The sequence below is a fragment of the Labrus mixtus genome, chromosome 7 (assembly GCF_963584025.1).
Source record: "Labrus mixtus chromosome 7, fLabMix1.1, whole genome shotgun sequence".
Classification (NCBI taxonomy): Eukaryota; Metazoa; Chordata; class Actinopteri; order Labriformes; family Labridae; genus Labrus; species Labrus mixtus.
Genome location: NC_083618.1, coordinates 3,798,112 through 3,815,318, shown reverse-complemented (window position 1 = coordinate 3,815,318; position 17,207 = coordinate 3,798,112). Strand labels below are relative to the sequence as shown.

Below are 17,207 nucleotides of genomic sequence, written 5' to 3'. Positions count from 1 at the left end.
CAAAAGTTCCACTTTAATTCCAGCCTGTAGCGACCTGCTGGTCGTGAGTTTCCTCCAGGGGAGGACTTGTGCTGACCCACCAGTACCCCCACACTTCCTGGTGGGCCCTGTCTTTTGGCTGAATGGGACAGGTGGAGAGAAAGTGTCCTAGTATGCCACAATAAAGGCACTCACCCGGCCTTCTGCATCGAAGATGCTCCTCAGGGGTTATGTGAGCTCTGCCTAGCTGCATGGGCTTCTCGTGGTGGTGAAGTCCTCAAGTTGTTCCATTTTCTGTGCAATAACCATCCTAGTCCTATCTAAATAAGCAAAAAGTATGTTTCGTGTTCATAGTTTTTCAACAAGTATTATTCCAAATATTCATACGTCTTCATTTCTCTTTCCTTTAACATTACTGTTGAGCGGCTGTTACAAGAACATTTCCTCCTTTGAGGATCATTAAGGTTTATCTGATCTTAGTTGCTTTCTCTAACAGCTTTAGTGTCATTGTGACCTGAATAAAGTCTAACTCAAGCAGCACACAAGTCAAGCATTTCAGACTGTGTACAGAGGATGAACTCACTCATCAGACTGCCTCCAGCTACAGACACAGTGGATAAGCTCCAGTCCCCTGTTCCTCTCTGCTCCCAAGAGGCCTTACTAGGATGACTTTTCTCCAATAATATGATCCTGGAACGACTTACAAATTTACATCATCTGATGACAATGGTATGTTGATGTTTTGAAAATGTAACCAAATGATAAAAAGAGGAGATGAACAGTTTACATGACAAAGGCACTTGCGAGTTGATTTAGTAGTTGATTAAGCTACAGTTAAACTAATACAGCCTAATATAACAATCCCCCTCCAAATTCTTGTGTTCTGTATGTTCAGATTTTGGATTGTGTTGATTTAATTAACCCTGATCTTATATGTTATATGAAATATTACTGCTGAGAAAAACTTTAGGTGTAAAATACAGGCTGGCTCTGTGGTGGGCGCAGAGCTGGACTCTCTAGTGACAGTGGCAGAGAGAAGGACCCTGAACAGAATGCTCTCCATCATGGACAACACCCACCACCCTCTGCACAGCACCTTCAGCACCTTCAGCACCTTCAGCAGGCAGAGGAGTGTGTTCAGTGGCAGACTGCTGTCACAATCCTGTTCCACAGACAGACTCAAGAACTCTTTTGTCCCCCTGGCCATACGTCTGTACAACACCTTGCGGTTATGGCAGGGGGAAAGCACACACTTGGACTAAATCTTCCTTTTTTTCCATTTCCCATCTGCACAGCTGTCCCAAGAGTCAGCCTCTAGTTGGACACTTTAATGATCACCTCAATTATTTAAATAGCATCTGTAATTTAATGTTTGCACTGCCTGTTATTTAATGTCTGTTTTTGATAACTCTGCACGATCTGCTTTTTAAACATTGCTGTACATATATAAACAACTTCAAAAGGTCAACACTTTTTTATTTTTTTATATTCAGGTCTAATTACAGATTTTTTCCTCAACTGTTTAAAGGTTCTTGCTTTAAATTACACATATATTTTTATCCCTGCACAGGTTATGTACATTTCTTGTTATAAGTCTATTTATAATAGCACAGTTTAAGTTTGTTTCATCTAGGGGTATTCTTTAAATCTTTTTTCAGGTTAATATATATGTATGGGGGGGGGGGGGGGGGGGGGGGGGGGGGGGGGGGGGGGGGGGGTCGGTTTTGTGGTTAATTTGTAACAAATGTTTCATGTCATGTACGTCTTCGTAACCTGCTACTGGATGCTTTGAATTTCCCTCGGGATCAATAAAGTATCTATCTATCTACAGCTTGTTATCTTGTAGCATGTCAGTGGCCAAATTATGAATTTAAATCTTCAATAAAATATGAACGGCATCCTTCTGAAAGTTAATTAGCAGACCCGAGGTATACTGTACGTTTCTAGTATCATCTATAATATCATATCAACTCAAAGCACAGATGCACCTACCATGGGCCTTGGGCGGCAGTAGCTCAGTCTGTAGGGACTGAGTTCAAGTCCCGGTGCGGACCAAATATGGAAGTTGGTCTGGTAGCTGGAGAGGTGCCAGATCACCTCCTGAGCACTGCCGAGGTGCCCTTGAGCAAGGCACCAAACCCCCTCCCCACCATCAGCTCAGGAGCGCCCGCTGTGGGCAGCTCCGTCACTCTGACATCTCTCCATTAGTGCATGTCCAGAGGATCCTGTTTGTGCATGTGTGTGTATTTCAGCCTATGTGTGTGTTGCATGACTTACAGAGTGTAAAAACTGAAATTTCCACTTGCGGGGATCAATCTTAATCTTAATGTCACACCTACACACTCACAGATATACTCACATACACTGATGACGGGGATGTTCCCATTCATGCGCATTCATGGAGGTTACAATGGACATGTTGGCCGCAGGAGGCCCTTCATGGTAAGGGCGCCATCTACTGGTATTCCTTTGAACAGCAACAGAGAAAAATGTAGTCAAGTCCAGTTTATTTATAGGGATATATGCCTGCCCGCAGCATCTGAGAAGTTCATAAGCAAGAAAATAAAGAAGTTATTAAGAAAACAATCAGGAATTACACTGAAGAACATTCTTAAGAATCTTCCTAAGTTTTATCTTAAGACAATGTTTGTGAATCTGGCCCCTGAGTGTCTACAGACCCACAAAATGTGAAATAAACCCACCCAGTCCTTTCTTTGTGGTCTGCATGAATCTTACAACACAGAGAAAAATGCTCTATTTCAAATTTGCTCAACTTGTGACGTCACAGTGGGATTCTGGTTTAAAAAATCCTCTCCCCTCCCCTGGTATATCCACCCATGGACTCCACCCCCAGCCTAGAGCAAAACTTTTGTGCAGGTCCACCATTTTTATTCAGAGGAGTGAAGTCTACTGGGAAAACTCAGGGGGGTGGGGGGGCTCATCGCACTTAACCCTCTGAGGTCTGAGGCTGTTTTGGCCGTTTTGCTATAATTGTCATTTTACTTTTATCTGACTACATCAAAAATGTTCATCATATAAGTGCCTGGTATCATTTTTTTCAGCACAACCTCACCTTTATGATTTGACCATTCATTAGTCACCTAGAGATACTGTATCAACACACAGGACCCAAACACACACAAAAAAATAGAGAATTCGTTTTTTAAAATTGATTACTTTTTTATTCTAAAATACACAGAGTGCTGGACGAACTGTTTTGAATTGATAAAAATGAACTTCAAATGTATAAAAGGAAAATTTTGAAAAGAATAAGAATTGATTCAATTTTTTACAAAAACAGTAGGCTTGTTTTTTGTATTCTAGCTATGCCACTGCTCCAAAAAGTCCCTACCACTACTCAAAACTGCTCCTGGGAACTGTTTTGAGCAGTGACAAAGCTAAAATAATAATAATAATTATCAAAATAATAAATGGAAATATATAAAAGGACATTTGGTATTCAAATATTTACAAAAAAGCAGGTGTGTCCATAGGCGTTTTTTGTATTTTATCTCCCAAACACATTTCAAACAACAAAAACATATGAGAGAAAACAAACACAAGTCTGTCTAACCTTGTCACACATGTTGGTTGATGAATAATAAAAAGCATGACAGCATTTCCAATGTAGGTAAGACATGGGAAAATAAATTGAAATATAATATTTTCGCCATAGGAGGCTGAAATTTGGCATGGAGTTCAACAGTGTGTGTGTGTGAGTGGTCTGGCTGTGTTGCCTGAACTGTTGCAGATCTTTCCCGACAACGCGTTGCGCTCTGTCTAGCCCTCGTTGTAGGAGGAATGGATCTCCACTGAAGACCCCTCACAGGATCAACATTGATTGTTGGGTCCCTAGGCTGGTCATCTTCCTCTCTGTGGATGTAAAATGTTAAAAGCTGGTTTACAAAGAGAGCACTGAGCAAAACCATTTCATAGTAAAATAACAAAATAGCGAAACAACAAAACATTTGCACCAAAGCAACACCTTTTCCATCAGAACATTCTACATTCTATCTAAGAAGTACCAGGAAACGCAACGACCGCGCTAAATCTCAAGAAAATGTATGTAAGACTGGAAATGTTTCATTATTTGACCCTCAGTAGAGGGACAAACCCCTCTGTCCACAGCTGCATCAAAACACTGGACTTGACTAACATGGATACATGTTAGTGGAGCTGAGATTGTGGATAAGGTGTTCATCATGTGTTCCTGTGTGTCTATGCATGTCATGCAAGAAACATTGCATCCTTTGTCTGCTCCTAGCTCTAATTCAGGCCTCCAAAATAGTTTCTTTTAACTTCAAACTGAATTCATTTCCTGTGTAAAGTATTCAAGCTTTATTTAAAATAAGTTCTGTGCTGCATCTACAGTTGTGAGGCCTGTTAGACTCCAGTTCTAATAACTGATCTAGTGTAACGCCTACTTTTACCTTTTAAGGTCAGTCGGCTTTAACAGCTGTTTATGTCCCCACAAATATGCACTGTAGGCTATTATTTTATTTTTGTAGGCTTTACCTGATAACAAACACTTCAACACACACATGAAGAACAACCTGCAGTCTGCTTATAAAAAAAACATACAGACCATTTCTACACGCAATCACTTTTAATATTAAATTATTTATTAAATATTTATTTTTACTGATAATCTGATAGTGAAGTCTTTATTTTATAAACACTAAGGATATCTCGGGATTATTGAGAATGTTTCATTAGGCTCAAAATTCCAGCAAAACAGGATGCATAACATTTCCAAACCTTAAGATCATTAAGATCATTAAAGGAGCTATATGTACCTTTCAAAAATACTACGTTTGTAGTGACACTGCAGGCCGTTAGGCGAACTGCACCAGAAACCTGCGTGCTCGTCATACGTGCTCGTACGTACACAAACGAGCATCATCATCATCGGCCGTGAAACACTGGATATTTACCCTCATAATGTTTACAGAGGAGGTAAGTGGTCATACACATGTGAAAGTCTGTGAAGGAGTCTGTGTTGTGCTAGAGGCCGGTCGTTTATTTGTACTAACAGATTCCATATTAGATTCATTCTCCATCCTACAAACGACAGTCTCCACAGGCTGAGAGCAGGAGTGTGTGATGAGTTTGTACTGTTGATCTCTGTAAGCGGAGTGAGCAGGACGTCAATACGACCCGTGGAAACTTTTTATACAGGCAACACAGATAGACAGTGAACATCTACTTTTTCACATACATTTCTACATGTAAAAAGTTACATAGCCTCTTTAACGATCATGATGAAAGTAAAACGTGTTTCTGACTGACAAGACGACTCCCACTCTGTCAGTAGCGCATTCATACGAGCAATACCGGGTTAACTGTCTTGCCCAAGGACACAACGGATATGTTACTCAGCTGGGGATCGAACCCTCGACCTTCTTGCTCCCGCTGCTTCGGTGGTGGTGTAAGGATGGATTGGTGTTGTACTTACTCTCTGATGTACATAGCTTTGGATAAAAGCGTCTGCTAAGTGAGTTGTAACACTCCCCTGCTTGTTTACTAACTGTGTTTGACTGGTGTTATGTGTTGAGCAGACCAAAGTTGGGTTCTTTTTGCTAACAACAAACTTGATGGATACAGAAAAAAGCTTTAGCCATAAAGCTAGATGATTGGTACAGCTTCTCTCATGCACCAAGTTAACCAGTAAGGCACAATAGCTCAGCTGAACACTGACAACAATATCACTTCACCTTTATAAAAGATATCACTCCGCCAAACTTTAATTTACAAAATGGGAAATAGTGATGTGTAGTTCGTGAACGATTCGTTCAAAACGAACGAATCATCTGGGTGAACGAACTGAACTGAATCACTTACTGAAAAGAGTCGTTCATTTCTCAACTTCAGTTGCGCTCTCCTCTCTCCCGTCTCGTGTCTCTCTCTCCAGACTGTAAGAGTCGCTCAAAGCCCTCCCTCCCTCTCCTGTCATGTCAGTGATACATACTGAGTGAACCAACAGGACGGAGTCGGTCGGGAGTTCTGTGTCGCTAAAGTCCGCCCCTACTTCTCCCTCTCATGTCTCCAAAATTGAGGAAGTAGCAAATATATTATTTAACATTTAGGTGTCGCGAAAATGTATGTGCTTTTTATAGCTGCTGTCAGTTTGCAAACGGCTTTTATATCCAACTTAATTTCACTCAGCTGACTGTTTTAACATCCACTAACGATCGTGTTTCAGTCAGTACAGTGTGTGTGTGACTGAGGCTGGTGACTCGCAGTCTCGCTCGTTCACGTTCAGTCAGTGTTTCATTCACTGAACAAACTGAACGAGAGCTCCGCCTCCGAGTCTCTCTCTTCCTCTGCTTGTACTGAACGTACTGAACAGAACGGTCGGGGAAAATATATGTGATTGTTTTAGCAGCTTTCAGTTTGCAAACTGTAACTTTATCCAACTAAATTCTCAGCTCATTGGTTTATTATTCACCACCGGCTGTTCTCAGTACGATCGCGAGCAGAACTAAACGTTCGGCCATGTTTCAGCTTATTAAATTCTGATTCACAGACAGAGCTGCAGAGAAGTACTGAACGATTCAGTGAACGAATCTTTTGAACGAATCACTTTACTGAACTGATTCTACTGATTCAGTACACTGAAAAGAACTGCTTTTCCCATCACTAAAAGACAGAGAAACGAAACCTAAATATATTCAGGATGTTTTTCCGCATAAGCAGGAAACAAATGGAGAAGCAAGGAAACGAAACCTAACTTCACTTTGTTTCTTTTACCTTTTGGACCTGAGCCAATAGTACGACTGAAGCCTGACAAGCCTGGCGGCTCACCTGACCTAACCCAGTCATTTATAGTCCAGCATACAGCTGCTACTGTAGAGTCGTCAGCGGCGACAATTACTTTTATTTAACGTTTTTTTGTTGTTGTTGTCCTTTTTTATTTTTTTTAATTTGCAGGAGGCAAGAAAACATCACCATGAACACTCTGAACCAGCAGTATGAGGAGAAGGTGCGTCCCTGCATCGACCTCATTGACTCTCTTCGCTCTCTGGGTGTAGAGAAGGATTTAGCGCTGCCTGCTATCGCCGTGATCGGAGACCAGAGCTCGGGGAAGAGCTCCGTGTTGGAGGCGCTGTCCGGGGTGGCTCTGCCCAGAGGAAGTGGTGAGTATGTTATAGAGAGGTCATAAAAATATAAAGACATATAAAGCGTTTGTTAGCCTGTAGGGTGAATATGGGTAAAGTGGGACAGTTAAGATTAATCATGTTTATCTTCACATGTAAATACTTCCATAACTAAAAATCAACATTGAGCTAATCATAAGGAAGTATGTGATTAAAAAATAAAGTTTATGTGTGTATTCAGCAAGCAAAGAGGGGAGTAGGGGAGAGGGGAGGGGAGGGGAGGAGAGGAGAGGAGAGGGGAGGGGAGGGGAGTAGGGGAGAGGAGAGGAGAGGAGAGGGGAGGGGAAGAGAGGAGAGGAGAGGAGATGAGAGGGGAGGGGAGGAGAGGAGAGGGGAGGGGAGGGGAGTAGGGGAGGAGAGGGGAGGAGAGTAGGGGAGGGGAGGAGAGTAGGGGAGGGGAGGAGAGGAGAGGGGAGGAGAGTAGGGGAGAGGAGAGGAGAGGAGAGGGGAGGAGAGTAGGGGAGAGGAGAGGAGAGGGGAGGGGAGGAGAGGGGAGGAGAGTAGGGGAGAGGAGAGGGGAGGAGAGGAGAGGGGAGGAGAGTAGAGGAGAGGAGAGGAGAGGGGAGGGGAGGGAGATCTGAGGAGTGATGAGCGAGGATTGCCTACACGAGAGCAGATTTCAGGAAGTCTTTTTACTGACTGCTACTTTGCCGGTTATTATTAATTGAACGCTGTAGTGGATCCGACTTCAGTTAAACTTTACAACATCAGCAGAGTTTAATAACCCAAATAGGCACTATACGGAACTTTACATAAGCTATACGTCATGATTTGTTTTTGATTCACCATAAAAATCTGTTAATATATATCAAAAGATCAAATGGATCACAAACAACTCCTATTATTATAATATAGCCTACATATTCTTTTCACCATGTTTTTTCCTCTCTTCTATATTATATAGAGAATTATTATCAAAGAGTCCCTCAGTCAGTAAATCATATTCTTTACACATCATTATGGCACTAAAGTTTCACATTAAAAGGATAAATAAGTGTCTGGTGATTACTGATCATTATATTATCAATAAAAAATATTATTAAAGCAGCAGTAAATATAAATGCTAATAAGTAATAGATCATTTAACATAATAAGGCATTGTGTCTGTCTGTATGGTTTATTTCCTACTGGGACAATAACATTGATTTGATCTTATTACAAATGGATATCGCTTTCTCTCGTGTATCTTAAAACATATATCCTTGTTTCCTGCCTCTTTTGCTGAGTTGAGTGAATTGAGTTTGCCAAGAAAACATTGACATTACCTTTGACTTTCATTGTATCTTAGATAGAACATATTTTGAAGATGTAGTTTTGGTTGGTTGATTGATTGGTATTGGTCCTACCTTTAATCAAAATTTGGCTATGAAAAGATATTTGTATTTTTGGCGAGTTAGTGCACTGCTTTTACAGTTTTTCTTAGCACACTGGATTTCATTCAGAATATATCCTCTTTGTCTTTTTTCACTCTTTATTTATTCAGGCATTGTAACAAGATGCCCTCTTGAATTGAAGATGAAGCGAAAGAGAGAAGGAGAGGAATGGTTCGGAAAGATAAGCTACCAGAACCATGAAGAAGAAATAGAAGACCCTGCAGATGTGGAGAAAAAAATAAGAGAAGGTGCAGTGTACAGTATTATTAAACCCACAATTAAAAACCGGAGTACTGTATGATGGTTATACTTTGTGCCCTGTCCTTACAGCACAGGATGAAATGGCCGGGGTCGGCGTGGGGATAAGTGATGACCTCATCAGTCTGGAAATCGCCTCTCCTGATGTTCCAGACCTGACGCTTATTGATCTGCCCGGCATCGCAAGGGTGGCTGTTAAGGGACAACCGGAGAACATCGGAGACCAGGTGAACTTGTTCAGTGTCCCATAGGAAGCTAACAGCTGTTTTTGATAGACTCTTTGGTAGACAGTTTCTTCAAGAAGAATAAAATTGACAGTGAGGTCTGTGGATTAACTTGATTGGCCAGGACATAAATCCTAACAACCCATACACAACACCTCAGCAATGACTGAAGAGCAATTGATATTGCTGTGAAAATCTAAAAAGTAAACATGCCTTACATGGCCACTAGCAAGGGTAAAAGCTTTTCAGGGATATAAAATTAACATGTATGATAAAATATAGACCTGAGGACCACAGTGATTTCATAGCTGTGAAACGAATAGGGTCATTTATCACAGTGTGAATTTATATTTTCAGATCAAGAGGCTGATCCAGAAGTTTATCAAAAGACAAGAAACCATCAGCTTGGTGGTTGTTCCGTGTAACGTGGACATAGCCACCACAGAGGCCCTGAAGATGGCCCAGGAGGTGGATCCTGATGGAGAGAGGACTCTGGGTAAACAAAGCTGATTTTGCAACAAGAGGAGGAAAATTTGTATGTAGTCTATCCAACTCTTATATAGTTTCCACCGTTGTCCCTCTTAGGTATCTTGACCAAGCCTGATCTGGTGGACAAGGGCACAGAAGAGACAGTGCTGGACATCGTCCACAACGAGGTGATCCACCTCCAGAAGGGCTACATGATCGTCAAGTGCAGGGGGCAGAAGGAGATCACTGACAAGGTGTCTCTTCCTGAAGCGATAGAAAGAGAGAAAGCCTTTTTTGAAGAACATGTGCACTTTCAGTAAGTTTGTGCATTTTAGGTTAACACACACATATATATATATTATTATGTTTTTTTCTACAGTGCTGTGGTTTGCAATTTTGCAAAATGTACTTACTGTAGTGTTATTTTAATGTTACAGAACTCTCTACAATGAAGATCATGCGACTGTTCCTAAACTGGCTGAGAAACTCACACTTGAGTTGGTGCATCATATTGAGGTGATTTACTTTATTTGACAGTTTAAGGGCATTGGTCGCCTAATGGTTAGTTTGCCTCGTATACAGATGCTCCAGTCCTCAAAGCGAGCGCCCCGGGTTTGAATTCGAACTGTGGCTCCTTTTCCCCGCATGTTATTTCCTCCTCACTCTTTCGCCAGTGTCTGACTCTATCCACTGTCCTGTCGCTTAAATAAAGGCGTCAATTAAAAAAAAAAGAATTACAATATAAATCATGATATTTCACATTTGGAGTTAAAATTTTGACCCTTGTGTGATTTGCAGAAATCTCTGCCTCGACTTGAAGAGCAGATTGAGGAGAAGCTAGAACAGACCCGTGCAGAGCTGGAGAGATATGGAAATGGACCCCCATCTGAAGCAGCTGAGAGAATCGTCTTCCTCATCGATGTGAGCTCTGACACTTTGCACAACATTTTCCCAGCCACAAAGGCTATTACTCACACAGTGATGTGCAACTTGGATATAATGAAATACAAAATGTCACTTTAGATTCTCCTAGGGGAAGCACCCAATAACGGTACACCGTTTACAACAAATAAATGTTTAATCATGTACATAAAAAAAAAAATTCAACATTTATGGCCAAAAAAACAACTCACTGACTGGTTACCGAAGGAGGAGGAGCCTGAACGCTACAGGCCAAATGTCGAAGAGGATCACAGCAGTGCTGATTTACAGCACAACAACTCAACCTCAAGTGTCATAGTTCATAGTATACAGCAGTTATGTAAGCAGAAAATAGTAGTAAATCAAAAAAATCAGAAACAGGTTATTCTTTCACTCCAAAAAGTCAATTAGTAGAGTCTTCTGTTTGTCTTTGGGGTATGATATTGATTAATAAAGAAAAACACTGTCAGCTCTAAATGTAAACTTGAAGTATTCAAACCTCCAGGCTTAAACCTGATGTACACTGTACAATTTAAGGCCGATTTAGACCCAATTTTTGAGTCGCACAACTGATTGTGAAGTTAGGCTGAATTTCAGCCTGATTGCGCCTTGTTAGCATTAACAAGGTTCCTGTTTTAAGCATACATAAATATTACTATCTATAATTACACTGATTGAAAACCTGCCAACATCACTGCTCACTACCACGTAGGAAATACAGTTATTTATGTGAAAAATATAAAACACAGTTTCTGCCTTTTACTGTTTGCTGCAGAAAGTGACGGCGTTTACTCAGGACGCCATCAGTCTGACTACAGGGGAGGAGCTCAAGTGTGGAGACAGGCTCAACGTCTTTTCTACGCTCAGAAGAGAGTTTTGGAAGTGGAATGCCCACCTGGACCTTTCAGGACAAAAGTGTGAGTGTCTTATTTAGAACTGGTCTACAGCAGTCAATCAGCAGCAGAACTCTGAATTATGCTTTCATATGTTGCAGTCAACAACAGGATTGAGAGAGAGGTGGCGAACTATGAGGAGATGTACCGAGGAAGAGAACTGCCGGGCTTCATCAACTACAAGACCTTTGAGGTCATGGTCAGGGAGCAGATCAAACAACTGGAGGAGCCTGCTGTCAAGAGACTCAAAGATATAGGAGGTACATCAATGGATTACAGCTGCATGAATATATCATTTGAGCATGTGCAATCGTCACATCTCAGGACCTGCAATGTCCAGCAAATGATCTGAAACGTGTCAGTGTGCTTATTTTTAGAGGCGTGAAACTGTTCCTGGTTTTCTTTCAGTGAATTGCAAATGAATGCAAATGATGTCACGTTAGGCAGGAGTCACTGCAGCTAGTCCAGTGAGTGGCAGAGAGCACATACTTGTGTACAGTATGAAGGAAACAGTTTTTATTCAGTTGAAAAGTACCGTCCTTTTTGGTAAATATTTCTTGACAATGTTCTCAACGTTCCTCTTAAAGATCCTCAGCTGATCTAATTTGTTTATAGAAACATTTGGAATTGTAATGTTAATTTAATAAAGGCAGATTTAAGAGCAATGCAATAACAGTAGCACATTTCCCTGTCTGGCATTTTTATTAGATTGTTTTGGGGAAAGCAAATACCTTAAATGTCAGCAGATTGGTAATACAATAAAATAACGATGAGGACAAAGCATCTAGGGTCCACAGATTATGTTTTTGTGCTAACACAAAATTCTGCAAAGCTCAATTGACACAGCTAGTTTTTAAGCAAAAGATATTAAATTGATTAGTCCATATCGACTAGATTTCACAGGCTAAGGGCGCGGTCACACTGGTAATCCGTACCGTACTCAAGCACGATTGGTCCCCCGCCGCGCCATTCCCCCGCTTGCCGGCACAGCCCGGTCACACTGCACCAGGACTAACTGTGCCTAAGCATGATAATCTTGTACATAACGTCGTAATACAGCACATGCATGCTTAATGCTATTATGTAGCGTGCTCAGTTTACAAACAGGCGGACTGAAGAAGGAGAACATTTTTAAAAAGGTACGTGCAGTCGAGTCCCCATCTGCACATCGGAGAACAACACAGAGGGCTACTTTACTGACTTTGTGGCTTATTTTGAGTCACTTTAATCAGATACAGCCATAAATAAATTAAAAATAAAAGAGACGCGAGTCGGCGTCCGCACATCGGAGAACAACACAGAGAACAACACAGAGAACATGACAGCTACTTTGTGTCTCATATTGTGTCATGTTAGTCAGATACAGCCATGAAACTCTGGATTTCTCCATAATGAAGGCTGTCAGCGTTGTGTACCCGCGTGCTCGTGCTCGTGCATTAAGTGTACCGTGCCAAAGCACACCTCTCCAAAGTGTGCCAAAGCCAAGGAAGTGTACCGTGCCTGAGCACGATACGGAGAGGTCACACTGGTCAAACGAACTGGACTTCAGGGTTGAAGTGTGGTTGGGCACAATACGGATTGCCAGTGTGACCGCGCCCTAAAACAGTAAATTAACTTCACTTCTATTTGGCCAAAGACTTCAGTTATTTCCACTTATTCTTCATGGAAAGTATCCAACCAAATAACAGTTCCTTTCTATATTACTGAAATACGTTTGACCGTGCCTTTATTCTTGTGTATTAAATAACAATTTTAATACACAATTGATTGTGTATTCTCATTATTAGCGGCACCTATTCCCTTTGCTGTTTAATACAGTTGCGTTGTATAGGGGCTATAAAAGGAGTGGATGTACCACAGAGTGAACACACCAGCAGCGCATGTACAGTGTAGTGTTGTGTGAGTAACAATAGTAGTGCCATATGACTTTTCAAGCTTATTAAACATACATTTGAGCATCATTAGACACATGTTGATTTTAGTTATACAACTGACTATTCCTAAAGTTAATAAGAAGCTGACCCTCCACCTGTTCTCTCCACCTGTTCTCTCTCCACCTCTCATCTCCCTTCTTTTTAATTTGGGTGTCCCAGAGTCAAAGGTAGAGGGCTAAACTAAGCGTGGTAGAAGGAGGAGGAAATAGAGTTGAAGTCCGAAATAACTTAAGCATGATTGCTTATTTGTAATTCAATATATAAACAGTCATTGCTATTAGAATTTTCATCTGAAATGTTTCTTTCTTCAGAAATAACTTTTTTCTGTGTTATTGTGCAGCTCTAAAATAAATAAATGACAGATTTGTTTAAGTTTTATGTTTTACACATTGAAAATCAAACCCCTGTTTTACGTTGCTTTTCCATTTCTTCTAGAGGCTGTTAGGAAGGTGTTCGTACAGCTGGCCATGAGTAGCTTCACTGGATTTCCTAACCTTGCGAAAACAGCCAAGGTAGTCTGAACTTCATAATCACTTAATGTAGTTTGATATCCATTGTTGATTTTGTTGGCTCTAAAAATGTGATTAGCTGTATTTCTTATTTGTTTGTAGACTGACCAGAATCTTTTTCTTAGGCAAAGATCGAAGCCATAAAACAAGACAAAGAATCCACTGCTGAATCCTTTCTGAGAACCCAGTTCAAGATGGAGCTGCTTGTTTACTCCCAGGACAGGACCTACAGCTGCAGTTTGAGTGACAGAAAGAAAGAGGAGAATGAGGAGAATGATGATATCGCCATACCAAAACACCCCCTACCTTTTGGATATCAAAGTCTTGTGTACCGTACGGATAATCATGCTACACTTCAGGAGCTGATGTTGCACCTAAAATCATATTACAAAGTAAGCTTTAATATAGCAGGACAATTTAGAAACAAAAAATAAAAACTAATTTATTCAAACACTGATCCTTGCTTCTCAAAATGTTGTAATTTTCTTCCTTCAGATTGCGAGCCAGCGTCTGGCAGACCAGATCCCTATGGTGATCCGTTACCAGATGTTGCAGGAGTCTGCTGTCCAGCTGCAGAGGGAGATGCTGCAGGTGCTTCAGGAAAAGAAGAATTTAGAGTTCTTTTTAAAGGAGGACGCCGACATTGGCAGCAAGAGGGCCAATTTGCAGAGCCGCCTCAAACGCCTCATGAGGGCCCGTGCATACCTGGTGGAGTTCTAGAAAAGCCTTTTACCTCCTTTTACAGCAGCAAGAATGGTGCATAGGAATTCTGACCTTGAATCCGGTCTCATTTATTTAACCTCAATCCATGCAGATACAAGGTGCTGTTCTCTTGCTATGTTCGACTTTGTTCAACTAACTGGCTCATGCCCTGAGTCTTACTGTGCACTTGGCCCCCCCTTGTGGTTTCACAGGGAAATTATGTTTAAAAAAAAAAACCTGCATCGAAGCAAAACAAATTTTCTTTTACATATTTGGATTTTGTAGATTAAAAATGATCAATGCAATCAATTAGCACATGTAGTCTTTCACTCTCAGAAGTTCTGAATTCCAGACTAGTTCGCCACCAATGATTAAGACTTTCTTCTTTCAACCATTAAAGGCAGGGTTGGTAATTTTCTCCAGATACACTCTTCTTTAATAACTTGTTTTTGTAATAATTCTTTTATGAGTGTGACATCTCTTGTGTATTACCAATGTCATTTTAGAGGGTGTTTTATCAGATACCTATGGTAAGTGTATAATCTCAAATTGAGTGACACTAACAGGCATTACATTTACACGAACATACACACACCTAAAATGTCACCATGTTGGTTAATAAATTGAATGCACATGTGATTTGAGCAAGTCAATTTTATTCAAAAACTCATACAAAAAGTAGTCCTACACACATGCACATTTTGTTTTTTTTAAAGGTTTGATTCATTGTTCTTCAGTCAGTATCTCCACGACTTCATTCATCATTCCCAGCAGGGCTCCCCTGATTGTTGTCGTCATTGTCTGATTTCTCATCATCTGTGACAGACAAAGAAGGTTAGAGAGGTACTTGCAGATTTGCTTGACTTTACAGATTAACCACTTAATATTTGGAATTTCTGGAAGAATGAGCACAACACAAAAATAGCCTTTCAGACCAACGAGCACAACACAGGGACACTCACTATCAAGAGTCTGCTGTAGTTCCTGAATAGTACTGAGTAGCACATGGAACTGCTTCTTTCTTAACTCCATCTTCGTAGGAGAAAAAGGAGATTTCAAAATTAGATATCACAAGCGGTTCAAGAAATAACAGATTTGAATCGTAAAGAATAGAATATAGTTTTAGCCTCACCTTTGCATCTACATTTTCCTTGATTCGAGACAGTTGCTGGAGCTCTTTGTCAAGCGCCTCCAATTGTCTGTAGAGGATCAAACAAAATTAAGTACATAATCATAGACAAAACAGGTTAAAAAAAAAAGGAATACAAATATAATAGAGTGACTTACTTCAGTGTTTCATGTCGGTCCGGGTGTTGCTGGATAACCTTAGCTAAAGCATCATACTCTGAAAGGAAATAATGAAAATGTGAATGTGTGACACTAACCACAAATAATACAACTCTGTATTTATATTGTTAGCATTAAATCTTAACTGATTGATACATTTGGTTTCCAACAAGAATGAAAAAATCCCTGCTAAACACTCCAATTATTTTACCTTCTCTTAAATCTCAATCTGATTTCTCATTGTTTGGCTTTTGATGCATTGTCTCTCCATCTGTGATCACTCTTTAAATCTCCTGGGTATTTTCCTTTGGCTGTTTGTACAATGTGTTGTATACGGTTTGACTTAAAAGTACTTGTATGAATTACTATTGAATAAACTTTTCGTGAGCCATAACATCTGATGTTGCTGTTCTGTGTTAAATTAAATGTTCTGTGTTAAAATTCATGTTTACATTTAAGGAAAACATTAAACCATACTTTTTCAGATTATTTTCAGTAGTGATTACTCACTATTTTCAAGACTTATCTGAATTAAATTAGTAAATAATTGCAAAGGCAAGTCCCAATAGTTCAATATTATTGATCATTACCTTGGCGATTCTTTCTTATTCTCTTTGCCCTCTGAATTTCTTTTTTGCATTCGGTTATCTTCTCATGAGCGGACGTGATGTTTTGTTCTGAAATGTCAAGGTTGAGATGAGGTTAGTTTACCACACTGATACATACTGGGATGGTTACTATAGTGGCCCAGTTCTTCAAGTTAAGAGTGATGTAGTGCATAATGAAAGAACATGAACCAAACTGTTGAACACAAGTATTCAAATAGGTTAATGATAAGATGTTAATGTGTGCAGACTTAAACAAAAAGGGGTGTGTGGATGCTAAAGACCAGGGTCATAAAATCCTCATTTCCCACCTATGTCAGAGTAGATCTTCTCATAATTCTCCATTTCCCGAAGGTTCATGTCGTATACCATTAAAGTCTTCCCCATGGAGAATTCACACTGGGCCAGTGTGCCCAACATCCTCTGGTACTGCGTGAACCTGAGAAGAGAGGCTGTTTGTGAATCACTTTAATAGGTGACAAAGTCCAGGACTTAGGTCTCATGTAACTACTAACGTACCCTTCCTCAGGGGTCCCAGGCGAGTTGCACCATTTAGTGAAACTCTTGAGCAGCAAGTTGATTTTGCGGTCATCACCAGCCCCGTCTCCGTCAATAAGAAGACATTTTCGAATAACTTCATCTGAAAGTCGGGAAACAAACAACCTTTCAGATATAGCAGAATGCTAACTGTTAGCTAGCTAACATGGCTGCTGTTCTGTAAACAGGCTGCTTTAAGTGGTAATATTACCGTCTAGGATGTGTAACTGGGTGTATATAGATCCAACAGTAGCTTCGGCACACATTTATACCAATTTATTTTACAAGTGAGTTGAAATGAATTAGTTGCAAAGTAGCTTACCATCTGTAACAGCTCCCATTTCTATAGGTATTATAACT

The 17,207-nt window shown here is 40.4% G+C and overlaps 2 protein-coding genes across 2 annotated transcripts; one reads left to right on the top strand and one right to left on the bottom strand.

The window, feature by feature from the left end:
- Positions 1-6,886: 6,886 nt before the first annotated feature.
- On the top strand, positions 6,887-14,835 carry LOC132977528 (interferon-induced GTP-binding protein Mx). The gene is made up of 12 exons (XM_061042153.1): positions 6,887-7,115; positions 8,620-8,757; positions 8,840-8,994; positions 9,349-9,487; positions 9,577-9,775; positions 9,897-9,975; positions 10,258-10,380; positions 11,156-11,297; positions 11,375-11,533; positions 13,643-13,719; positions 13,842-14,108; positions 14,212-14,835. Exons 1-12 carry the CDS (start codon positions 6,929-6,931, stop codon positions 14,434-14,436), a joined length of 1,890 nt encoding a protein of 629 aa, XP_060898136.1. The 5' UTR covers positions 6,887-6,928; the 3' UTR covers positions 14,437-14,835.
- Positions 14,836-15,057: 222 nt separating this feature from the next.
- LOC132977529 (THO complex subunit 7 homolog) lies at positions 15,058-17,207 on the bottom strand. Its single transcript, XM_061042154.1, has 8 exons — positions 17,170-17,207; positions 16,830-16,950; positions 16,622-16,749; positions 16,296-16,382; positions 15,706-15,763; positions 15,551-15,617; positions 15,381-15,450; positions 15,058-15,234 (listed from the first exon to the last, which is right to left on the bottom strand). The coding sequence occupies exons 1-8, from the start codon at positions 17,186-17,188 to the stop codon at positions 15,173-15,175; spliced, it is 612 nt and encodes a 203-aa protein (XP_060898137.1). The 5' UTR covers positions 17,189-17,207; the 3' UTR covers positions 15,058-15,172.